General features: G+C 39.2%; 1 protein-coding gene across 1 annotated transcript in view; it reads left to right on the forward strand.

The window, feature by feature from the left end:
• Window positions 1-18,653, forward strand: part of ctnnd2a (catenin (cadherin-associated protein), delta 2a) — a 251,489-nt gene that overhangs the window by 226,745 nt on the left and 6,091 nt on the right. The window contains exon 22 of the mRNA XM_028569226.1: window positions 18,240-18,366. Within this exon, the coding sequence (XP_028425027.1) occupies window positions 18,240-18,366 (127 nt within the window). The remainder of the gene's footprint in view (window positions 1-18,239; window positions 18,367-18,653) is intronic.

Consider the following 18,653-nt stretch of genomic DNA (forward strand, 5'->3'; position numbering starts at 1 on the left):
TGAAACTGTTGATGTAATGAAGCAAACACACCTGACAGTTTAAGTTATCATTTATTCACTTCATTCATTTAAATGGTAAGTTGCATTTTTATGTGAACAGCTGAAGATTTTGGTTCCACCTCTATGTTGTTGGATACCCAGCTGAAACCTCACTGGATAAATTATGCCTTGTTTTCTGGTCAGGACTAATCCATGTCAGGATTTGCTGTTGTCTCCCAGACTCGATGTGAAGCGCTGCTAAGCTTGGCTAATTCCATCCTGCAATCGACAGCTTAGCTCGACATTGCCAATGCATGCCACAAGCTACCACTGTCAGTCAGCAGTTTGTGTAGTTTAGTGTTGATTTGATGTTCACAATATATACAAATGGGAGGCAAATGACAATGAAACATCTTTATATAATTTACAACTGTGAGACACATTTATCATCACTTTGAAATCCTGCTTTTCGCAACACAGGACACAAACCAGTCTTCAGGAGGTAACACTCTTTGGGCACTGGTGTATCTTACAAATAAGCTGTGAAGGAAAGATGAAGTAGCAGAAGAGAGTGAAGTCAAGTGCGTTGTGTCATTAAATGAACCAAGTAGATCTTCTTCTAAGCAGATATTGGTTTGGAGACTGGCCACTGTAATATGTAATATGTGTGGTTGAAGTGTGTGTGTGTGTGTGTGTGTGTGTGTGTGTGTGTGTGTGTGCGCGCTTTGGCCTTGGGGTCAGTCATAACCACCTCCAAACAGAAGAATAATGGAGTTCTGCTGGGCACCATCACAACTGAGTAACAGTGTTTACAGACGCAGAGGATCAATAACTTTGTGTTAGTCTCCAGCCTATTGTTATTTTTCCAACGTATATACACACACACACACACACACACACACACACACACACACACACACACACACACAAACAAGCTAACATTGATGCCAATGGTTATTAAGACCATCATGAAGACCGATTGGTGGAAATGCTGCTGGCTACCAGGAAACTGTAGCTCATTAATACAGTGCCTAACATGTAGCTCACGAAGAATGGCACAAACAAGCAAACAGAGAAAACTGTATAATGATTAAAGAATGATTAGGTGTGTGTGTGTGTGTGTGTGTGTGTGTGTGTGTGTGTGTGTGTGTGTGTGTGTGTGTGTGTGTGTGTGTGTGTGTGTTTTGCTCCCTCTAAGACACTTCTATCTCTCTTTCTCCCTCAAACACACACACACACACACACACACACACACACACAAACACTGTTAAGACCCACTTTTCTTCTCATCCTCTGGCTATTTTTTTTTCTTTTTCAAATGCACCCACACACTCCCCCTATTTGAATAAAAGCAATGACATATGTTCCATTCCTTTCACTTGTCAGTAATGAGTGTTGTTGAGTTAATATCTGCCACCAAGGTTATCTGACTTCAGAAGCATAATCAACAAGTTTCAGTGAGATATGTAGAACTATTACAGTAAGTAACACATTCAGGGGAGGTGGCTTTGAATGTGGTCTTTCATCTCTGTGTGGAGAGAAAAAAGAAGAACAATGAAGCTGATTTATTGATTTATTTGTGAGTATGTAGGTATTCATGTGTGAACAATTGTGTATTCACATGTATAATCTAATGCTAAGCAATGATACAGCCTTGTGACAGATGACCCCTTATCGATGCTTAGTATGAGCAGTTGTAGTTGACCACCTTCTGCAGCCCTAATTTGTGGAAGTGTTGTATTTCATTGCATTATGCTGTATAATGAAGGGTCCATTTTATTTATTTGGGTTTTGGGACAGATATTTATATTATTTAGTATTTTCCCATATTCAGACTTTGTTGGAAGACATTCAACAGAACACCAAGAGAGATTATTTGAGAACTACAACATGATTCACTTCAACATGTCATTTCATCTTGTGTGGCACTTCAAAGAGGTTGTCAAACCTCTTAACAATCAACCTGAAACAACAACAAGAGTGAGCTGTCATTCTTTAAAAACTTGTATAAAGAAATATCTTTTAAAGTGCTCATATTATGCTCATTTTCAGGTTCATAATTGTATTTAGAGGTTGTACCAGAATAGGTTTATGTGGTTTCATTTTCAAAAAACACCATATTTTTGTTGTACTGCACATTGCTGCAGCTCCTCTTTTAGTTTAGTTTATTTGAATCCGTCAATCAATCACATAAATACACAACATCACTTACATAACATAAATGGTAAAAAAAGTGTCACCTTAGTTCATGCATTGTCATCTTAACTCGTTTATAATCAATACTGATCGAAAAGGTGTAGGTTGCAGCATTTGCTTATTACACCTACCTTTTTTGCATTGTATTTAATTCTTATTTTGTTCTTAGGTCCCTCAGGATATTATCAATTTTTTTTTATTTCTGTATTTTATATACATATTATCACACATATGTGCAGAAGTAAAACAATAAACAAAACAAAATACATTCCCATTCATATACACATTACCATTCATGCCGCGCTATTATTTTTGTTAATCATCCTACTTTTTAGTTTCTTTTTAAATCTTTGTAGCATGTAACACATTTTTACTTCCTCACCCTGTGTGTTGAGCTCTCTGTTTTAGCTACCGAGTGAGGCATCTCACTTCTGTTCCATCTTTGTTCGGAGTCGCATGTGCGCAGTACCTAGGTAAGCACTGCTAGCTAGTCAGTTGCAGAGTATGAGCATTGACATATATATAATGGACCAATAGACCCCGTTGCTCTGGACGGAGACCAGTGAAGGCTATTAGAAGCACTTTTCCGGTGATGGCCAGCTTTACTGCGCAGCCTCCAACTGAGAGAATGTGACGTGAGCAACGTGTCTGAAAGTTGTAAGTCTTCTGGTTGCTGTGCCAAGGGAAATCTCAATCATTCCCAATCTTACAGATACGGAGAGTGTAGGTATATGTAAGGAGATAACATAGACACAGGCTAATTACTGATCACTAACATGCTAGTTAACATTAGTAATTAAACCTAAACAGCTAATGTAAGTCCAAACTGCCTGTGAGCTTCTTTTGTACTACACGGTAACTCCTCTACTATGCGACATTAAGTCACTTGGTTATGACACAATCTTTAGCCTATTTTTACAAAAACGTCTGCTACGGAGCCATAACGTGAGGTACAAGGTAATGGAGCCTTTTATACGTTGTTGTGTTTCTTTAGAACTAAACAATGGACAAATCGAGTTTTTAAACGCTTCGGATGTAAAGTTATTCTCAGTCAAGTGACGTAAACAAATAATGGCGGTCAGCGGAATGCTAACAGGAGGTGATGGACAGTTAGAAACAAAATGGCGCCATGATGGCTCAAGTTCTGAAGCGAAGCTTACCCCCTTGAGTATGAGGGAGCATGCCATGCTAGCAGCTAGGCGAGCATTATAACGTGTGTTACAAAGTGACGAGTGTTCGTCACAGAAGTAAATGCTGGACTACAATAGAGCTGTTTGGAGCAGTTTGTGAACAGTGTTTTCTGTAGGAGATGGTAAGTCCCTTTGGGGGGGACTTTGGGCTTTTTCACTTTGTAAACCTATATTATATTATTTTATATATATATATATATATATATATATATATATATATATATATATATATATATATATATATTTATTTGATTTTTTTTACCCAACACATATGTATTTGCCTCGAGAGGCTTTGTTTGCCAGACTATGATTTCATAAAGACAGATATTAAAGGAAGGAAACAACTTGCCCACTGTAAGATTGATGGCTGCAGATTTTGACCAACTAAATTTGTTTTGCATCTGTCTCATTTGATCCGATATGATGCAAAAATTAAAGAGAAAGATAACTGAAAGATACTACTTTTCCACTCCACAACAGCAAAAACAAATGCATCCATCATCCCTAAATTGAAAGACAATATCGGCAGTCTGTCCTGTTGTAACATCTCCAGTTTCATCAACCTGTACTTCATCATAATCTTCAAACAATCACTATCTTGTAATCCAGTTAAATTGTTGCTGTTATCTTGAACAACTTTTATTAAATGCAGCACAAACTGTTTAATTTCTCATCCTCACACTTTTTAAGCAATTCAGTTAGTAAAGCTGCTGCATTATGCTATACACTCAATCTAAAACTTCCTTTTAAAAGCTGATAGATGCCATACCTTACTATTTTCTACTTTACTTAATTTCATGAACACAGCCTAGTTAGTGACAAACCAGCCTAATTTTATAACTGTGGAAATTGTTGCCATAGAAGATCCACACTATGACTTTATCACACAAGTCCAGAGCTCGCAATAATAATACGTAACTGCTAGTATCCCTGCATGACGCATTAGGTCATGGGTGTTAGGTGCAGCATAAAGCCTGTTAGCCTCCAATCCAAACATGGATTAGCATAGACAAGAGTGGAGTTGGATGTCTCTGCAAAATGTTTGTGAGCAAAAGAGAAGGGGAAGAAAGAGAGAGCGGCAAAAGAGGAGAAAGCAAGAGTGAAGTGATGAAAGAAAGTGAGATGAATTCTTGAACTTTATTGAAGTTCTAAAATAAGCATGCTTGTGTGTTGAAAAGAGAAAAAGTGTTGGGTCAATAATGAGTCAGTTTGAGCTGTGTTGGCAAAGAGTTGTTTGCTTTGAAGTCTTGAAGTAATGAGAGCATTTTGAAACATACTCTCCAACTGTGTGGAAGTTATGGGCGTGGGTACACATGCCTGTTTGTGTGTGTATGTGTGTGTGTTTGTGGTGTGTCTTTGAAAATGTGTGCTTTTGTCAAACTGCAGTAAGAAGAGTTAATCACTTCCTACAGCAGTGCAATGGGAGCAGTCTGGGCTGAGAGAGAGAGAGAGGTAGAAAGAAAAGAGAATTGCAACAGAACAGGGGGCTGGCCTGCCCAGCAGTTTTTGAACGCAGTAAAACGTTGAGGGCCCATAAATAAACAGTAACTCAGTATGAAAATAGCATCTGAGATGACTTGAAAGATCAGTGGTGCAGGATTCATTAATAAATCAAAGACCAAATCTGTTTGTAGCAACACTAGCCTTGCCTTTAGGATAAATCATGTATAATAGTCTCCAGAGTGCAGTAAAACTCTACTTTTTATTTGGATTATTTGACAGGATGTTTCTTCATTGATAGTGTATGTGTGTGTGTGTGTGTGTGTGTGTGTGTGTGTGTGTGTGTGTGTGTGTGTGTGTGTGTGTGTGTGTGTGTGTGTGTGTGTGTGTGTGTGTGCGTGTGTGCGTGCGTATCTGTCATCTACAAATCATTGGAGGGAAGCCACAGGTCATCTTTTAAGTACACAACAAATGTGCAGTTCTTTTCGTCAGGGGATTTCTAGAGAAAACAAGGTCTTGAAACACGGTCACTTTGTAAATAAACCTATTCTTAATAGGACCAGAAGGACCAAATATTTACACATTTACACTTTGTAATATCCCTGTTCAATGCATAGTTTCAGTTTCTTGAGAAATGATCTAGCTTGCGGATTTAATCAGAAGCTCTCTCTCTCTCTCACACACAGACATACACACACACACACACACACACACACACACACACACGCATGCACACATATCATCCTCATATCACACACATACATCACTCCACACACACACACACACACATCACAAAAACATACATTGTACACACACACGTATGACAGATGGGGTTCAGGGTCAGAGAGATTGCTGCGTTTGTCACACATGTGACAGATTTACAATATGTTCCAGGGATGTGTAATTCAGCATGTGGGTGTGTTTGTGTGATATGAGTAATTGAGATATTTGTGTGTGACGTGTATGTGTGAGGTCATTGATTGCACAGCCTAGTCCTTCGCAGGATCATCGCACACAAAATGCTCAAAATGCTTGTATGTTCCTGTAAATAAAATGAATACATTTGAAAGAAATGTGCGACCACATTTTTTACTTACAAAGGTAAAGCTGTTAAAGTACAATCATCTGATTGTAACAAAAACAAGCATTATTAAATAGGTGCTCCAAGTGAGTCATAACAAATACTTTTATTGAAAGTATTTTACATATGCTTGTGTTTATATACAGTACAGGCCAAAAGTTTGGGCACACCTTCTCATTCAATGCGTTTTCTTTATTTTCATGATTTTATTTACATTGTAGATTCTCACTAAAGGCATCAAAACTATGAATGAACACATATGGAATTATGTACTTAACAAAAAAGTGTGAAATAACTGAAAACATGTCTTATATTTTAGATTTCTCAAAGTAGCCACCCTTTGCTTTTTTGATAGCGCTGCAAACCCTTGGTGTTCTCTCAATGAGCTTCATGAGGTAGTCACCTGAAATGGTTTTCACTTCACAGGTGTGCTTTGTCAGGGTTAATTAGTGGAATTTTTTCCCTTATTAATGGGGTTGGGACCATCAGTTGTGTTGTGCAGAAGTCAGGTTGATACACAGCCGACAGCCCTATTGGACAACTGTTAGAATTCATATTATGGCAAGAACCAATCAGCTAAGTAAAGAGAAACGAGTGGCCATCATTACTTTAACAAATGAAGGTCAGTCAGTCCGGAAAATTGCGAAAACTCTGAATGTGTCCCTAAGTGCAGTCGCAAAAACCATCAAGCCCTACAACGAAACTGGCTCACATGAGGACCGCCCCAGGAAAAGAAGACCAAGAGTCACCTCTGCTGCTTAGGATAAGTTCATCCGAGTCACCAGCCTCAGAAATCGCAAGTTAACAGCAGCTCAGATTAGAGACCAGATGAATGCCACACAGAGTTCTAGCAGCAGACACATCTCTAGAACAACTGTTAAGGGGTTTCCGGTTATGGCGCCTGAGGAGTAGACGTGTGCGCAGCTCGCTCCCAAAACTTTTCAGCGTTTTTTCATTTAAACCTCAGCATTTTTGTTGGCATCTGACAGCATTTGTTTAACGGTTTCGTGACTTCAATCACTTGTGCAATGTCCAAAGGAAAGGGCAAACAGGCTGATAAAGACCGAGAAGGCGCATCTACACCGGGTGCTAGCATTACGCTAGCCGAGATCAGTGCTTTACATGACGATCTCAGAGCCTCGATCGCCGCGGACTTCAAAGCTTCTTTCGAAAGCTTCTTTCGAAAGCTTGTCAACCAAGCTAGATAACATTCAGTCTACTGTGGCAGATCATGATCTTCGCATCGGTAATCTCGAGTGTGGAACTACGGAAATTAGTCAACAGCTTGAGCAAGTCAAAGCTACGTGCTCGAGGCTCCAGAAGGATAATGAGTGGCTCAAGGCTAAAGTCTCAGATCTTGAGAGCCACAGCCGGCGTCAAAATATTCGAATTCTGGGCTTACCAGAGTCAATCGAGGGGCCGTGTCCGACTACATTCTTCACCCAGCTCCTGGTGGATGTCCTTGGATCTCAGGTGTTAACCTCGCCACCTGAGTTGGACAGAGCTCATTGTAGCCTTGCACAGCTGGCGTAACCAGCGCCAGGGCAGAGACCGCAACCTGTCATTCTGCGATTTCATCGCTTTCAAGTGAAAGACTTGGTCATTCCTGAATCTCGCAAAAAGGGTGAGCTGCTATATGAAGGACATAAGATCCGTATCTTTGAGGATTACTGCCCTGAGGTCCTGAAGCTTCGCGCCGAATACAAAGAGGTGATGTCGTCACTGTACAAACGCGGTCTCAAACCTGCGCTTCTCTAACCTGCTAGACTGCGAATCACGCTTCCAAGCAGTGAGAAGAAATGGCTGGCTTCTGTTTTGGAAGCCAACAACTTCATCCAGAGCTTGGACTCATAGTAAGTTTGATGGTCTGCATTCTACTATCCACAATCAACAGTCTTGAATTATTGTTATTATGTATTGTTTTTTCTCTTTTAATATCGGGGACAACCGAGGCTATTGAGACAGTTTGGACTTGTACCTTGCCTGTTAGCCAAATTTGACAAAGCTTTTTTATTTATTTATTTATTTATTTATTTTCTCTATTCCCCAAACTTACTAAATTTGAAGATTTGTCTGTTTGTTCTTTCAATCTCGTTCTATTTACAGTATTATCTTGGGCATATAGTTTAGTGATGTGTTTTTGAATGGTCTGACCCGAGATAAGCAGATTATTATACTGTGAGCACTCCTCCTTTTTTTTTCTTGTGCTGTTGCCTAGTGAATTTAATATGGGACTGTTTGCTAAAATTTCATAAAGTTGAGGGTCTGGTATTACTTTGTTAACATGTTCGCCCCAACGACCCTTCTGTTTGATCTTTAAATCTAGTTCTCAATTGGGGCACCCGATTTTACTGCTCTTTTGCCCAGTTTTTTTTTTTTTATATATATATATATATATATATATATATATATATATATATATATATATAATTTATTATTATTATTATTATTACTATTATTATTATCACTACTTGGATTTTATTCATTAGATTTGTTTTGGAGTCTAAGTCTGTCAGTAATTTTTTGACAAATATTATTGAGGTTACATATCATGTCTGGGAGGACTAGGAGTTAGGAAACTTACCTGTCATGGTAAAGTGGTTCCAGTTGCTGGTTTTGTTGGCAGCTAGTGTAAGGGTGGGTGGGTGGTTCTATTGTTATTGTTTTTTTTTTGTTTTTTTTTGTTGTTTTTTTCTTTTTACCTTTCGTCGATTCGTGTGCAATCATTATTACGCTACTTTATATCCTCATATGCTACAAGCAACGTGTTGGTGGCTGGGTGGCTTATGGGTGGGGGCTCAGAAATCTGGTTATGTTCATAGTATTAATTACCCATGTCTGTGATGAGTAATAAGGCGGCACCTCGTGGTGCACTGAAATTCGTCAGTTGGAACGTTAAGGGTCTGAATTCTCCGGTGAAGCGAAATAAAGTTCTTAATTATTTGAAACATTTGAACACTAGCATAGCCTTTATTCAAGAAACACACCTGCAGATCATCTAAGAATTAGAAAGGCATGGGTGGGCCAGCTCTACCATTCTGGTTTTCAGAGTAAGTCTCGAGGGGTTGCTATTCTTATTCATAAATCTGTTCCCTTTTCTGTCTCTGAGGTCATCTCAGACCCCAATTGGCATTTTATTATTATTAGAGGGCAGATCAATGGAGTTTGCTTGATTTTGGCCAATGTGTATGGTCCTAATTGGGATGATGAGGCCTTTTTCAAAAAAGTCTTGTTTTCCCTCCCTGATTTGCATTCCAACCAACTGATTCTGGGTGGGGATCTTAACTGCTGTTTAGACCCTTTTTTAGATCGCTCTTCTTCTAGGCCCTGTGCGCAGTCTAAATCCAGCAAGATTATTCAGTTATTTATGGAGCAATATGGGGTTTCTGATTTGTGGCGCTTTTTTAATTCCAACACCAAACAGTTTTCTTTTTTCTCCCGCATTGACTATTTTCTGGTTGATAACAAATTGCTTCCACTGGCTAGCTCATGTATATACAATACAGTTATTTCTGTTATTTCTGTTATCCTTTCAATGTCGCGGTCTCCTTGCCGTTTTAACTCCTTATTGCTCAAAGATTCTGATTTTATACCGGTTATCAACGATCGGATCGACCTTTTTATTTCTACAAATACTACTCTGGACATTTCAGCTAAGACAATTTGGGAGGCGTGTAAGGCTTATTTAAGGGGAGAAATTATTTCATATTCAGCTTACAAAAGAAAGGTGATGAATGAAAGGAGAGCTAATCTTTTAATACTTTGACAGTCCTGCAGTCAAACTATGCTAACTCTCCAAGCTCCGATCTCTTTGTTAAGCTTCTCACGGCAAAGACAGAGTTTGATCTACTTGCTACAAATGAGGCAACTGAAGCTCTGCATAAGACTCGTTGCAATTATTATGAATTCGGTGATAAATCGAGTAAATTGCTTACCCATCAGTTGCGTCAGTCTGCTGCCTCAAACCTCATTACTCAAATCTCTACCTCAAACGGGTATTCAGTTCATCCACTTACTATTAATGACGAGTTCAGAAACTTCTACGCTTCCTTATATACTCGGAAAACATATCTGAAGAGGCTCAATTCGATAATTTTTTCAGTTCCCTAAATATGCCTTGCATTGATCCTGATATTTCCTCAAATTTAGCAGCCCCTCTTACTTTAGATGAAGTTAAGGCTTCTCTTAGTCTAATGCAGAATGGTAAATGCCCGGGGCCTGATGGCTTTCCTGCAGAATTTTTAAAGACATTCTCTGACAAATTATCACCTCTTTTGCTGAATATGTTTAATGAGTCTTACAGCTCAGGTATCCTCCCTCACTCTTTACGGCAGGCTATTATTTCTCTTATTCTCAAGAAAGATAAAGATCCTTCTCAGTGTAGTAATGATCGTCCCATCTCCTTACTTTGTTCAATGTGAAATTATTGGCTAAAGTCCTTGCGAGGCGCCTGGAGACAGTACTTCCGACCATCATTTCTCCAGACCAAACAGGGTTTATCAAAAATAGGCACTCTTTTCATAATATTAGACGCCTTTTGAACATTCTGTACTCCTCTTCTTTGAATGAATCTCCAGAGTTAGTTATTTCCATGGATGCTGAGAAGGCGTTTGATAGAGTCGAGTGGCACTATTTGTTTTACACACTGAGGAAATTTGGTTTTCCTGACCAATTTATAGCTTGGATCAGGCTCTTATACATGTCTCCCTTGGCCTGTGTACAAACAAACAATAACTACTCTGAGTATTTCTCCCTTGGTCGTGGGACTAGACAAGGATGCCCACTTTCCCCCCTGCTGTTTGCTATAGCTATTGAGCCTTTGGCAATTGCTCTAAGATCTAGCGTGATGGCTGGCATACAAAGGGGAGGGCTGACACATAAGCTATTCTTATATGCGGATGATCTTCTGTTATATGTGTCCGACCCTGGCACCTCCATTCCTGTAGTGCTGAATTTGATAAAAGATTTCGGTCTAATTTCAGGCTATAAATTAAATCTGAACAAAAGTGAATTAATGCCCATCAATGAGTCTGCTTTGGTTTATCCATTAGCATTCCTGCCTTTCAAAAATTCTTTACAGAGTTTTAGATATTTGGGCATAAACGTGACCAAAAGCTTTTCAGATCTATTTGATCACAATTTTGTCCCATTGCTTAATCATCTGGCACAGGATTTTAATCGTTGGTCTCTCCTTCCTATATCCTTGATTGGTAGAGTTAATTGTATTAAGATGAGTGTGCCTAAATGTTTATATTTATTTCAATGCATTCCTATTTTTATCCCAAAGTCCTTTTTTGTTACACTTGATAGCTCTATTTCTAAGTTTCTCTGGAATAATAAAACTCCTAAGATCAGGAAAGGCAGTCTGCAGAAGACAAAACAATTGGGTGGCCTGGCTCATCCGAATTTTTTAATGTACTATTGGGCAACGAATATACGCTCCACCCTTTACTGGTTCCATTCAAGCAACTCTGTCAATTCCCCATCCTGGCTTCACATTGAGAACGCATCGTGTACGTCCTCCTCCTTGGCTGCTCTTCTATGCCTTCCATATACAATGTCCCGGATCAAATATTCAAATAATATAATCTATAATATAATATAATAGTCTTAAAATCTGGACCCAATTTTTGCGGCACTTTGGTCTTCATAATACCCCCTTGTTATCCCCAATACATTCCAACCCTTCGTTTCACCCCTCCACTTTGGATTGTGCATATGCATCCTGGAGAGATCTTGGATTGGTTTCTATTGCAGACCTTTATATTGATGGTGTTTTTGCCTCTTTTGTTCAGTTGACCTCCCAATTTAATATTCCCAAAAGCCATTTTTTCAGATATTTACAAATTCGAGACATTATACGTAAAAAAATGGTTAACTTTCCAAATGCCCCCCCTCTTTCAGATTTGGACACCATTCTGAGTGTGGATCCTTGTAGTAAAGGGTCAATTTGTAAATTAGTGAATATAATTGTTAATTTGCAATTTTCCTCTGATAACATACGCACTATCTGGTCTCAAGACATCAGTACTGACATCAATGAGGAGACATGGAAAGCTGTCTTGAACAGGGTTTACTCCTCCTCTCTTTGTGCACGTCATAGACTTATACAGTGCAAGGTGGTTCATAGAGCACACTGGTCCAAAACCAGATTAGCTCGCATTAACCCCTCTATTGACCCGGAGTGTGACCGGTGTCATTCTGGTTCAGCCACTTTAATTCACATGTTCTGGTCCTGCCCTGCCATGTCTTCCTTTTGGAGGCAAATTTTTGACTCATTGTCAGCCATAACCACTGCGGAAATACCACTTTGTCCCATTATTGGTTTATTTGGGGTTTTCCAGCCTGGCCATTCTTTGCCTTCTTATTTCTCAGACTTTGTAGCTTTTTTAACTCTTTTGAGTAGACGGTTAATTCTACTGAATTGGAAGAGCCCCCACCCTCCATCTCACTCCCGCTGGGTTAGAGATGTTCTTTTTTTCATGAAACTGGAGAAAATTAGGTACTCTCTTTGTCGACCTAGCACTATTTTTGTCAAGCTTTGGCAACCCCTTCGTGAACATGTCCAAACTCTCCAGCTTGACCCTGCTCTTTGTATTTGATTTTGCACCCCATCCTCTGACCCCAAGCTCACCAATCACCACCAATCACCAACTAAGATGATACTACTTCTGTACTGTCTGTATAAATGTAAATATATAATTGGGTTAACTTTATGTAGGATTGTATTGCACGCATAATTTTTTGTTTTTGTTTTTATCTTTGTTTGTTTTTGTTTTTTTTTAGTGGGACCTTGGTATATCTGATTACTGTTAATTTTTTGTTGTTGTTATATCTATGTTTCCCACTGTTTTGTAACTGAAAAAGTATAAATAAATCATAAAAAAAAAAAGAAAAAAAAGAACAACTGTTAAGAGGAGACTGCGCAAATCAGGCCTTCATGTTCAAGTAGCTGCTAGGAAACCACTGCTAAGGAGAGGCAACAAGCAGAAGAGATTTGTTTGGGCCAAGAAACACAAGGAATGGACATTAGACCAGTGGAAATCTGTGCTTTGGTCTGATGAGTCCAAATTTGAGATCTTTGGTTCCAACCGCCGTGTCTTTGTGCGACGCAGAAAAGGTGAACGGATGGATTCTACATGCTTGGTTCCCACCATGAAGCATGGAGGAGGAGGTGTGATGGTGTGGGGGTGCTTTGCTGGTGACACTGTTGGGGATTTATTCAAAATTGAAGGCATACTTAACCAGCATGGCTACCACAGCATCCTGCAGCGACATGCCATCCCAACCGGTTTGCGTTTAGTTGGACCATCATTTATTTTTCAACAGGACAATGACCCCAAACACACCTCCAGGCTGTGTAAGGGCTATTTGACCAAGAAGGAGAGTGATGGAGTGCTGCGCCAGATGACCTGGCCTCCACAGTCACCGGACCTGAACCCAATCAAGATGGTTTGGGGTGAGCTGGACCGCAGAGTGAAGGCAAAAGGGCCAACAAGTGCTAAACGTCTCTGGGAACTCCTTTTCTTTCCTGTTGGAAAACCATTTCAGGTGACTACCTCTTGAAGCTCATCAAGAGAATGCCAAGAGTGTGCAAAGCAGTAATCAGAGCAAAGGGTGGCTACTTTGAGGAATCTAAAATATAAGACGTTTTAAGTTATTTCACACTTTTTTGTTAAGTACATAATTCTGTGTTCATTCATAGTTTTGATGCCTTCAGTGAGAATCTACAATGTAAATAGTCATGAAAATAACGGAAATATATTGAATGAGAAGGTGTGTCCAAACTTTTGGCCTGTACTGTATGTGTGTGTATATATATATATATATATATGTGTGTGTGTGTGTGTGTGTGTGTGTGTGTTTTCTTTATTTAGTTTGCACAGTTTCACATTTAAATGTGATTGTTCAATTTGATTCTGAGCCTGCTGGTATTAATTCTTACATTTTTAGCATTTGTAGCTCAAACACAAAGTGCTTTCAAAGATTTGTTGTAAGAATAAAATGATGAGCTGCTCTTTGTGTAGAGGCAGTTAAAATTAATCCATAATCCACTGCCATATAGCGTAAATAGGAAAAGCCAGCCAGAAAAAGATGAGCGTTTGAAAAACTTCAGTCGACATCAAACCAAACTCAAGCCTCAGAAGCTGCCTCCGTGTTTAGCCTGGTTTCGCTCTTATGTTCACCTGTATCAGACAGTGAGAGGGGAGATGGGGGTGTGTGGAGATAGCCTGTCTCAGTGAAATGGCTAAAAACAGTATTTTTTTAGAGCTGCAGCACACTCTTACAGTGTTTTGGCCCATTTATAACAAGTGCAACAATATAATAAAGGTCAATTCCTAAATCCGCAGAACCACAAGCAACCAAAAAAAAGAATGCAAAGGTCAGAGGCACATCATTCCAGTGAAGATAGATGGGTCACATGTGAGTGAAGCGCTACTGTAAATCTGAGTGTGAAATGAGTGTGAGAGAAAGAGAAACGGATTGAAAGACTGAAAAAAAATGACAATGTTCAGTGATGGACAAGTCCCAGAAGGGAGCCACCACTCATCATATGTAACCTTTTACAATTTTTAACATAATTGCTGTCTGGCATGAGCGCCGCCAGACACACACACACACACACACCTCATTTGTTGGGGCCGTAATCGCTTTTTACCTCGCAGTCCCACGACCTTCAACTAACCATTCAGTGATGGTGAAAGCAACAGACAAAATGGTTGCCTAGCAACATGTTCTCTTTTTTTCTCCCATTTTTACTCTCATTTTTACAGTAGGGGCTGAAATGAGGTTTAGAGATTGTTAGAGAGGGGTGAGAGAGGAAGAAGAGTTGGGTGTAAAGAGAAGGAAAAACAGGTAAGATGAGGCAAATAGGTGAGAATCAGAGAGAGCAGGTGGGAGCTGAGTCTATGTGTGTGGGGACATACTGTATTAGCTTACAATGTAAGGTTTCACAGTACACTCTGACACAGTACACCTTGGATGTGGTGCAAAATGATGCAAAAAACTAGCCACTGTCTGATTTGGTCCCATATGAAAGTTTGATGTTGATTTAATATTTATTGAAAACATTAAATCTCTCGGACTGGCTGGTGGGCCAGACTAATCCCAAACTAATGCTGTGCAACCAATCATTGTTCAAACCCACAGAATTTTATTTTAAACTGAAGTGGATTGCTCAGTTACCAAGTTTGTCATGCTGAATTATGGGCATTTATGGGTTTGACAATTGCACACTGTAAACATCATGAAATCAATGAAGAGCTGGAACAAGCTGATACAGAATATAAAGTGTCAGACATTTGGGAATTTTTCCAACCTTAAATTTACCTAAGAGAGAAGGAAGGAAAGAAACTGTACGAGCATAAAGTTCAATAATTTATGTGGAGAGAAAAACTGTGAAATATATGGCAATCTATGACGGAATTTTAATACATTTTTAAATATTCTCTTCTATACGCTTTTCTCCGATTATAGTCATTCTGGCAAGCTTAATTATTGTGAAGTTGAACTATTACTCAAGTTGCTTGTGAGCCACATTCATAGACAGTAGAGTGCACACATCACTCATTGCAAAATACATTCATCATTCAATATTCATTGACTGTGGTCGTTTGAATTGACAGTTTGACAGTGTCCAATTGCACAGCGAACCCAGTGCTCCATAATGAGGTTACATGGTTTATAATGAGCTGTGTTGGGGGGGGACGGGGGGAGAGAGAGAATGTAAAACAAAGTGAGTGAGAAGACCGAAGGAGTGGTGGATAAATAGATGAAGTGGAAAGGAGGGAATGGTGGAAGCTTGAAGTGTGCTACTTTGAACTACTGTGTGGCAGAGGATCCAGCTTTCCTTTTTTCATTAGTCCTAGGAAATAGGAGTCAGGGGAGGACAAGGGACTGCGGTCTCAGTCTAGCCCACTTCTCTCCCTGTTTCTGGCTGTCTCTCCGCCTCCCATCTGCGCCGCTCCCTCTCGTTACCTCTCTCCTCCTCTTGCTACCTTTACTCTCCTTGTCATTACTGTCCCTGCCTATCCCTCCTCCTCCTTCCTCTTATTACTTTCTGTCATATTTTGTCTTTCTCACCCTGTCTGTCCCTCCTCCCCCTCTTTCTGCCTTATCTCCTCCATCTTTCAGTCGTCTCATTCTCCTCCCCTCTGTCTCTTCCTCTCCAGTCTAACTGCATTGAAGTGATTCACCTCTCCCATGTACTCACAGTCACCACATCCAAACCAGTTGTCCCACAGCTGAGGCAAGGCGCCCAGACAGCAAAGCTATGATGGAACACGTCTGCATTATCTTTTGTCATGGCCCTTGTGCTTTTGCTTTCAGAGGTACCCAATTATCTGAATGTTAATTTGAATTTGGTTCCAGCTCTGTGATTGTTGTTGACTCTCCCAATCCATTTTTATTAAAAAAGGCTTTGGCAGTAATTATGCTTGTGGAGTTGTTAGTTGTATTAATATTTTTTTTTTCAAGGACAGTGGGATATTCACTAAGCTCATTGATGCAAGTGTGTTAATTTGCAGTGTGTAAACTGTTGTATGTGCACGTGTGGGTGTTGTGTGTTTGTCAGTGTCCTTTAGTCCACTCGCCCTCTACTGGCCGGTAAACTCAAGAAATCAAATTCTCTCAAAGAGATGTTGATTTTTGAATTTTGTGAAATGTGCAGAGGACAAACGTTTTCCTTTTTACTTTTTTTACCGTTAGTGTGATCCTTTCTGATCCATTGGTGCTTTGTGTCCACCACATTTCAAATATTTCATCATTTCATATGTACAAAATTGTGTATCATAAATCAGACTTGGCTACCAATTGTGCCTAAAACTCTGACTTTAAACAGCTCTTCTGCTTGCTACATGGACGGCTTTATCTCTAAACCCCTCACTGCAAATATAGTTCTGTGATTCATCGAAATGGAATCAGTGTTGTAGCTCTACTTCCTATAGTGCACACTTACCAAACTGGCTCTATCTTTGAGATAGTTTGAAATTTATAATAACACTTTATAATAATGGTATATGAATTATCATGATTTCATGCATGTCTTCATGCATGAAAAAGCATTAATTCATTCATGTAGAACTTCATGAACTATCAGTAATGTACAAGGATTAAAAGTATCTCATGCCTGACTTAATGCAGGAACAATACATTAAATAATGCATCAATTAAGGTATTTCAATCACTATGATTTCTGATTTATTAATGATGTTCATGTCTTTTTCAAAAAACTGACCAGTCACAGCAGTGTACATATATTCTTAAGAGGATTGTAGTGTTTTAATCATGGTTAACTAAACATTACTTCTTCATTACTTCATCATGTTTGTGGCCCTTCCAATAAAGTGCTGACCTGGTCCATCATTAACATTGATAAATAAGATATGATTAATGGTGGCATAACATTAAGAGTATTAAGAATTAAAGAAGTGGGTTGGCAAAATGATAGTATGATGGTAACTACATTGACACAAAATACAGTATACTGCAGATGCATTTTATAGTTGCTTTATTCACAACAACATAAGGCACTAAAACAGTAATGCTGCTCATGATGATTGAAATATCTTAATTGATGCATTATTTAACATATTGTTCCTGCATTAAGTCATGCATGAGATACTATCAATCCTTGTACATTACTGATAGCTCATGAAGGACTACAGGAATGAATTCATGCTTTTTCATGCATGAAGTCATGACAATTCATATACCTTTATTATAAAGTGTTACCATTGTTTGTATTTCTTTAGCCCAGGAGTGTTTTAAACTAGAAAGAGATAGATGGGTGAGTTCAAATATTTATATTCCTAAAATGTCTAGAAAAAGTCTTTATCTCACCTAATATAAGGTTGGGATCACTGATTAAGTATAAGTAATAAAACACACACATGCGTGTGGCCCGGTTAGCTCAGTTGGTAGAGCAGGTGCACATGTATAGAGGTTTACCCCTCGACGCAGCAGCCACGGGTTAGACTCCGACCTGCGGACCTTTGCTGCATGTCATTCCCACTCTCTCTCCCCTTTCATTTCTTCATCAGTTCTATGGAAATAAAGGCCTGAAATGCCCAAAAAAATAATCTTAAAAAAAAAAAAAAACACACATGCTTGCCATATAAAATAAGCCATCGCTCTCATAAAAAATACAGATGTCACAGATAAGTATTTGTTTGAAATATTTAAAAGGGAAGTGACTATGTGACTGGAGACCCCTTTTGTACACATCTTTGTAATGTTTTGTACTGTAAAAACAAAAGAATAAACACTTTACCGACTGAATATTGGATTTTGTGTTTGTGCAGTTACCACAAATGGTAACTCATTTCTTCTCTGTTTTTGTGTTTGTGTTGCAGGATGGCTACTCCCAGTATCACTTTGTGGGCTCTGCCTCAACGATAGAGAGAGACAGACAGAGGCCCTACTCATCCTCACGAACTCCCTCCGTCTCCCCTGTCAGGACGTCCCCAAATAACCGCTCTGGTAAGGAACACTTACAATACAGAGATTGTGTGTGTGTGTGTGTGTGTGTGTGTGTGTGTGTGTGTGTGTGTGTGTGTGTGTGTGTGTTTCCTTTTTGTACCAAGGCTCTCTTAACAACCAGTTTCAGTTTAAGACCTTACAACTAAGGACATTTTTGCAAAGATTCGCCTAAAGGTGTTTATTTAACTTTAGAGTTAGATTTAGGCTTGTGAAATCTCACATGGGCAGACATCTTGCTCATCAAGATCACTGGGGTCTTGAGAAGTTCAGGTGCAAAAGTTGGTTAT

The sequence above is a fragment of the Perca flavescens genome, chromosome 22, assembly GCF_004354835.1.
Source record: "Perca flavescens isolate YP-PL-M2 chromosome 22, PFLA_1.0, whole genome shotgun sequence".
Lineage (NCBI taxonomy): Eukaryota > Metazoa > Chordata > Actinopteri > Perciformes > Percidae > Perca > Perca flavescens.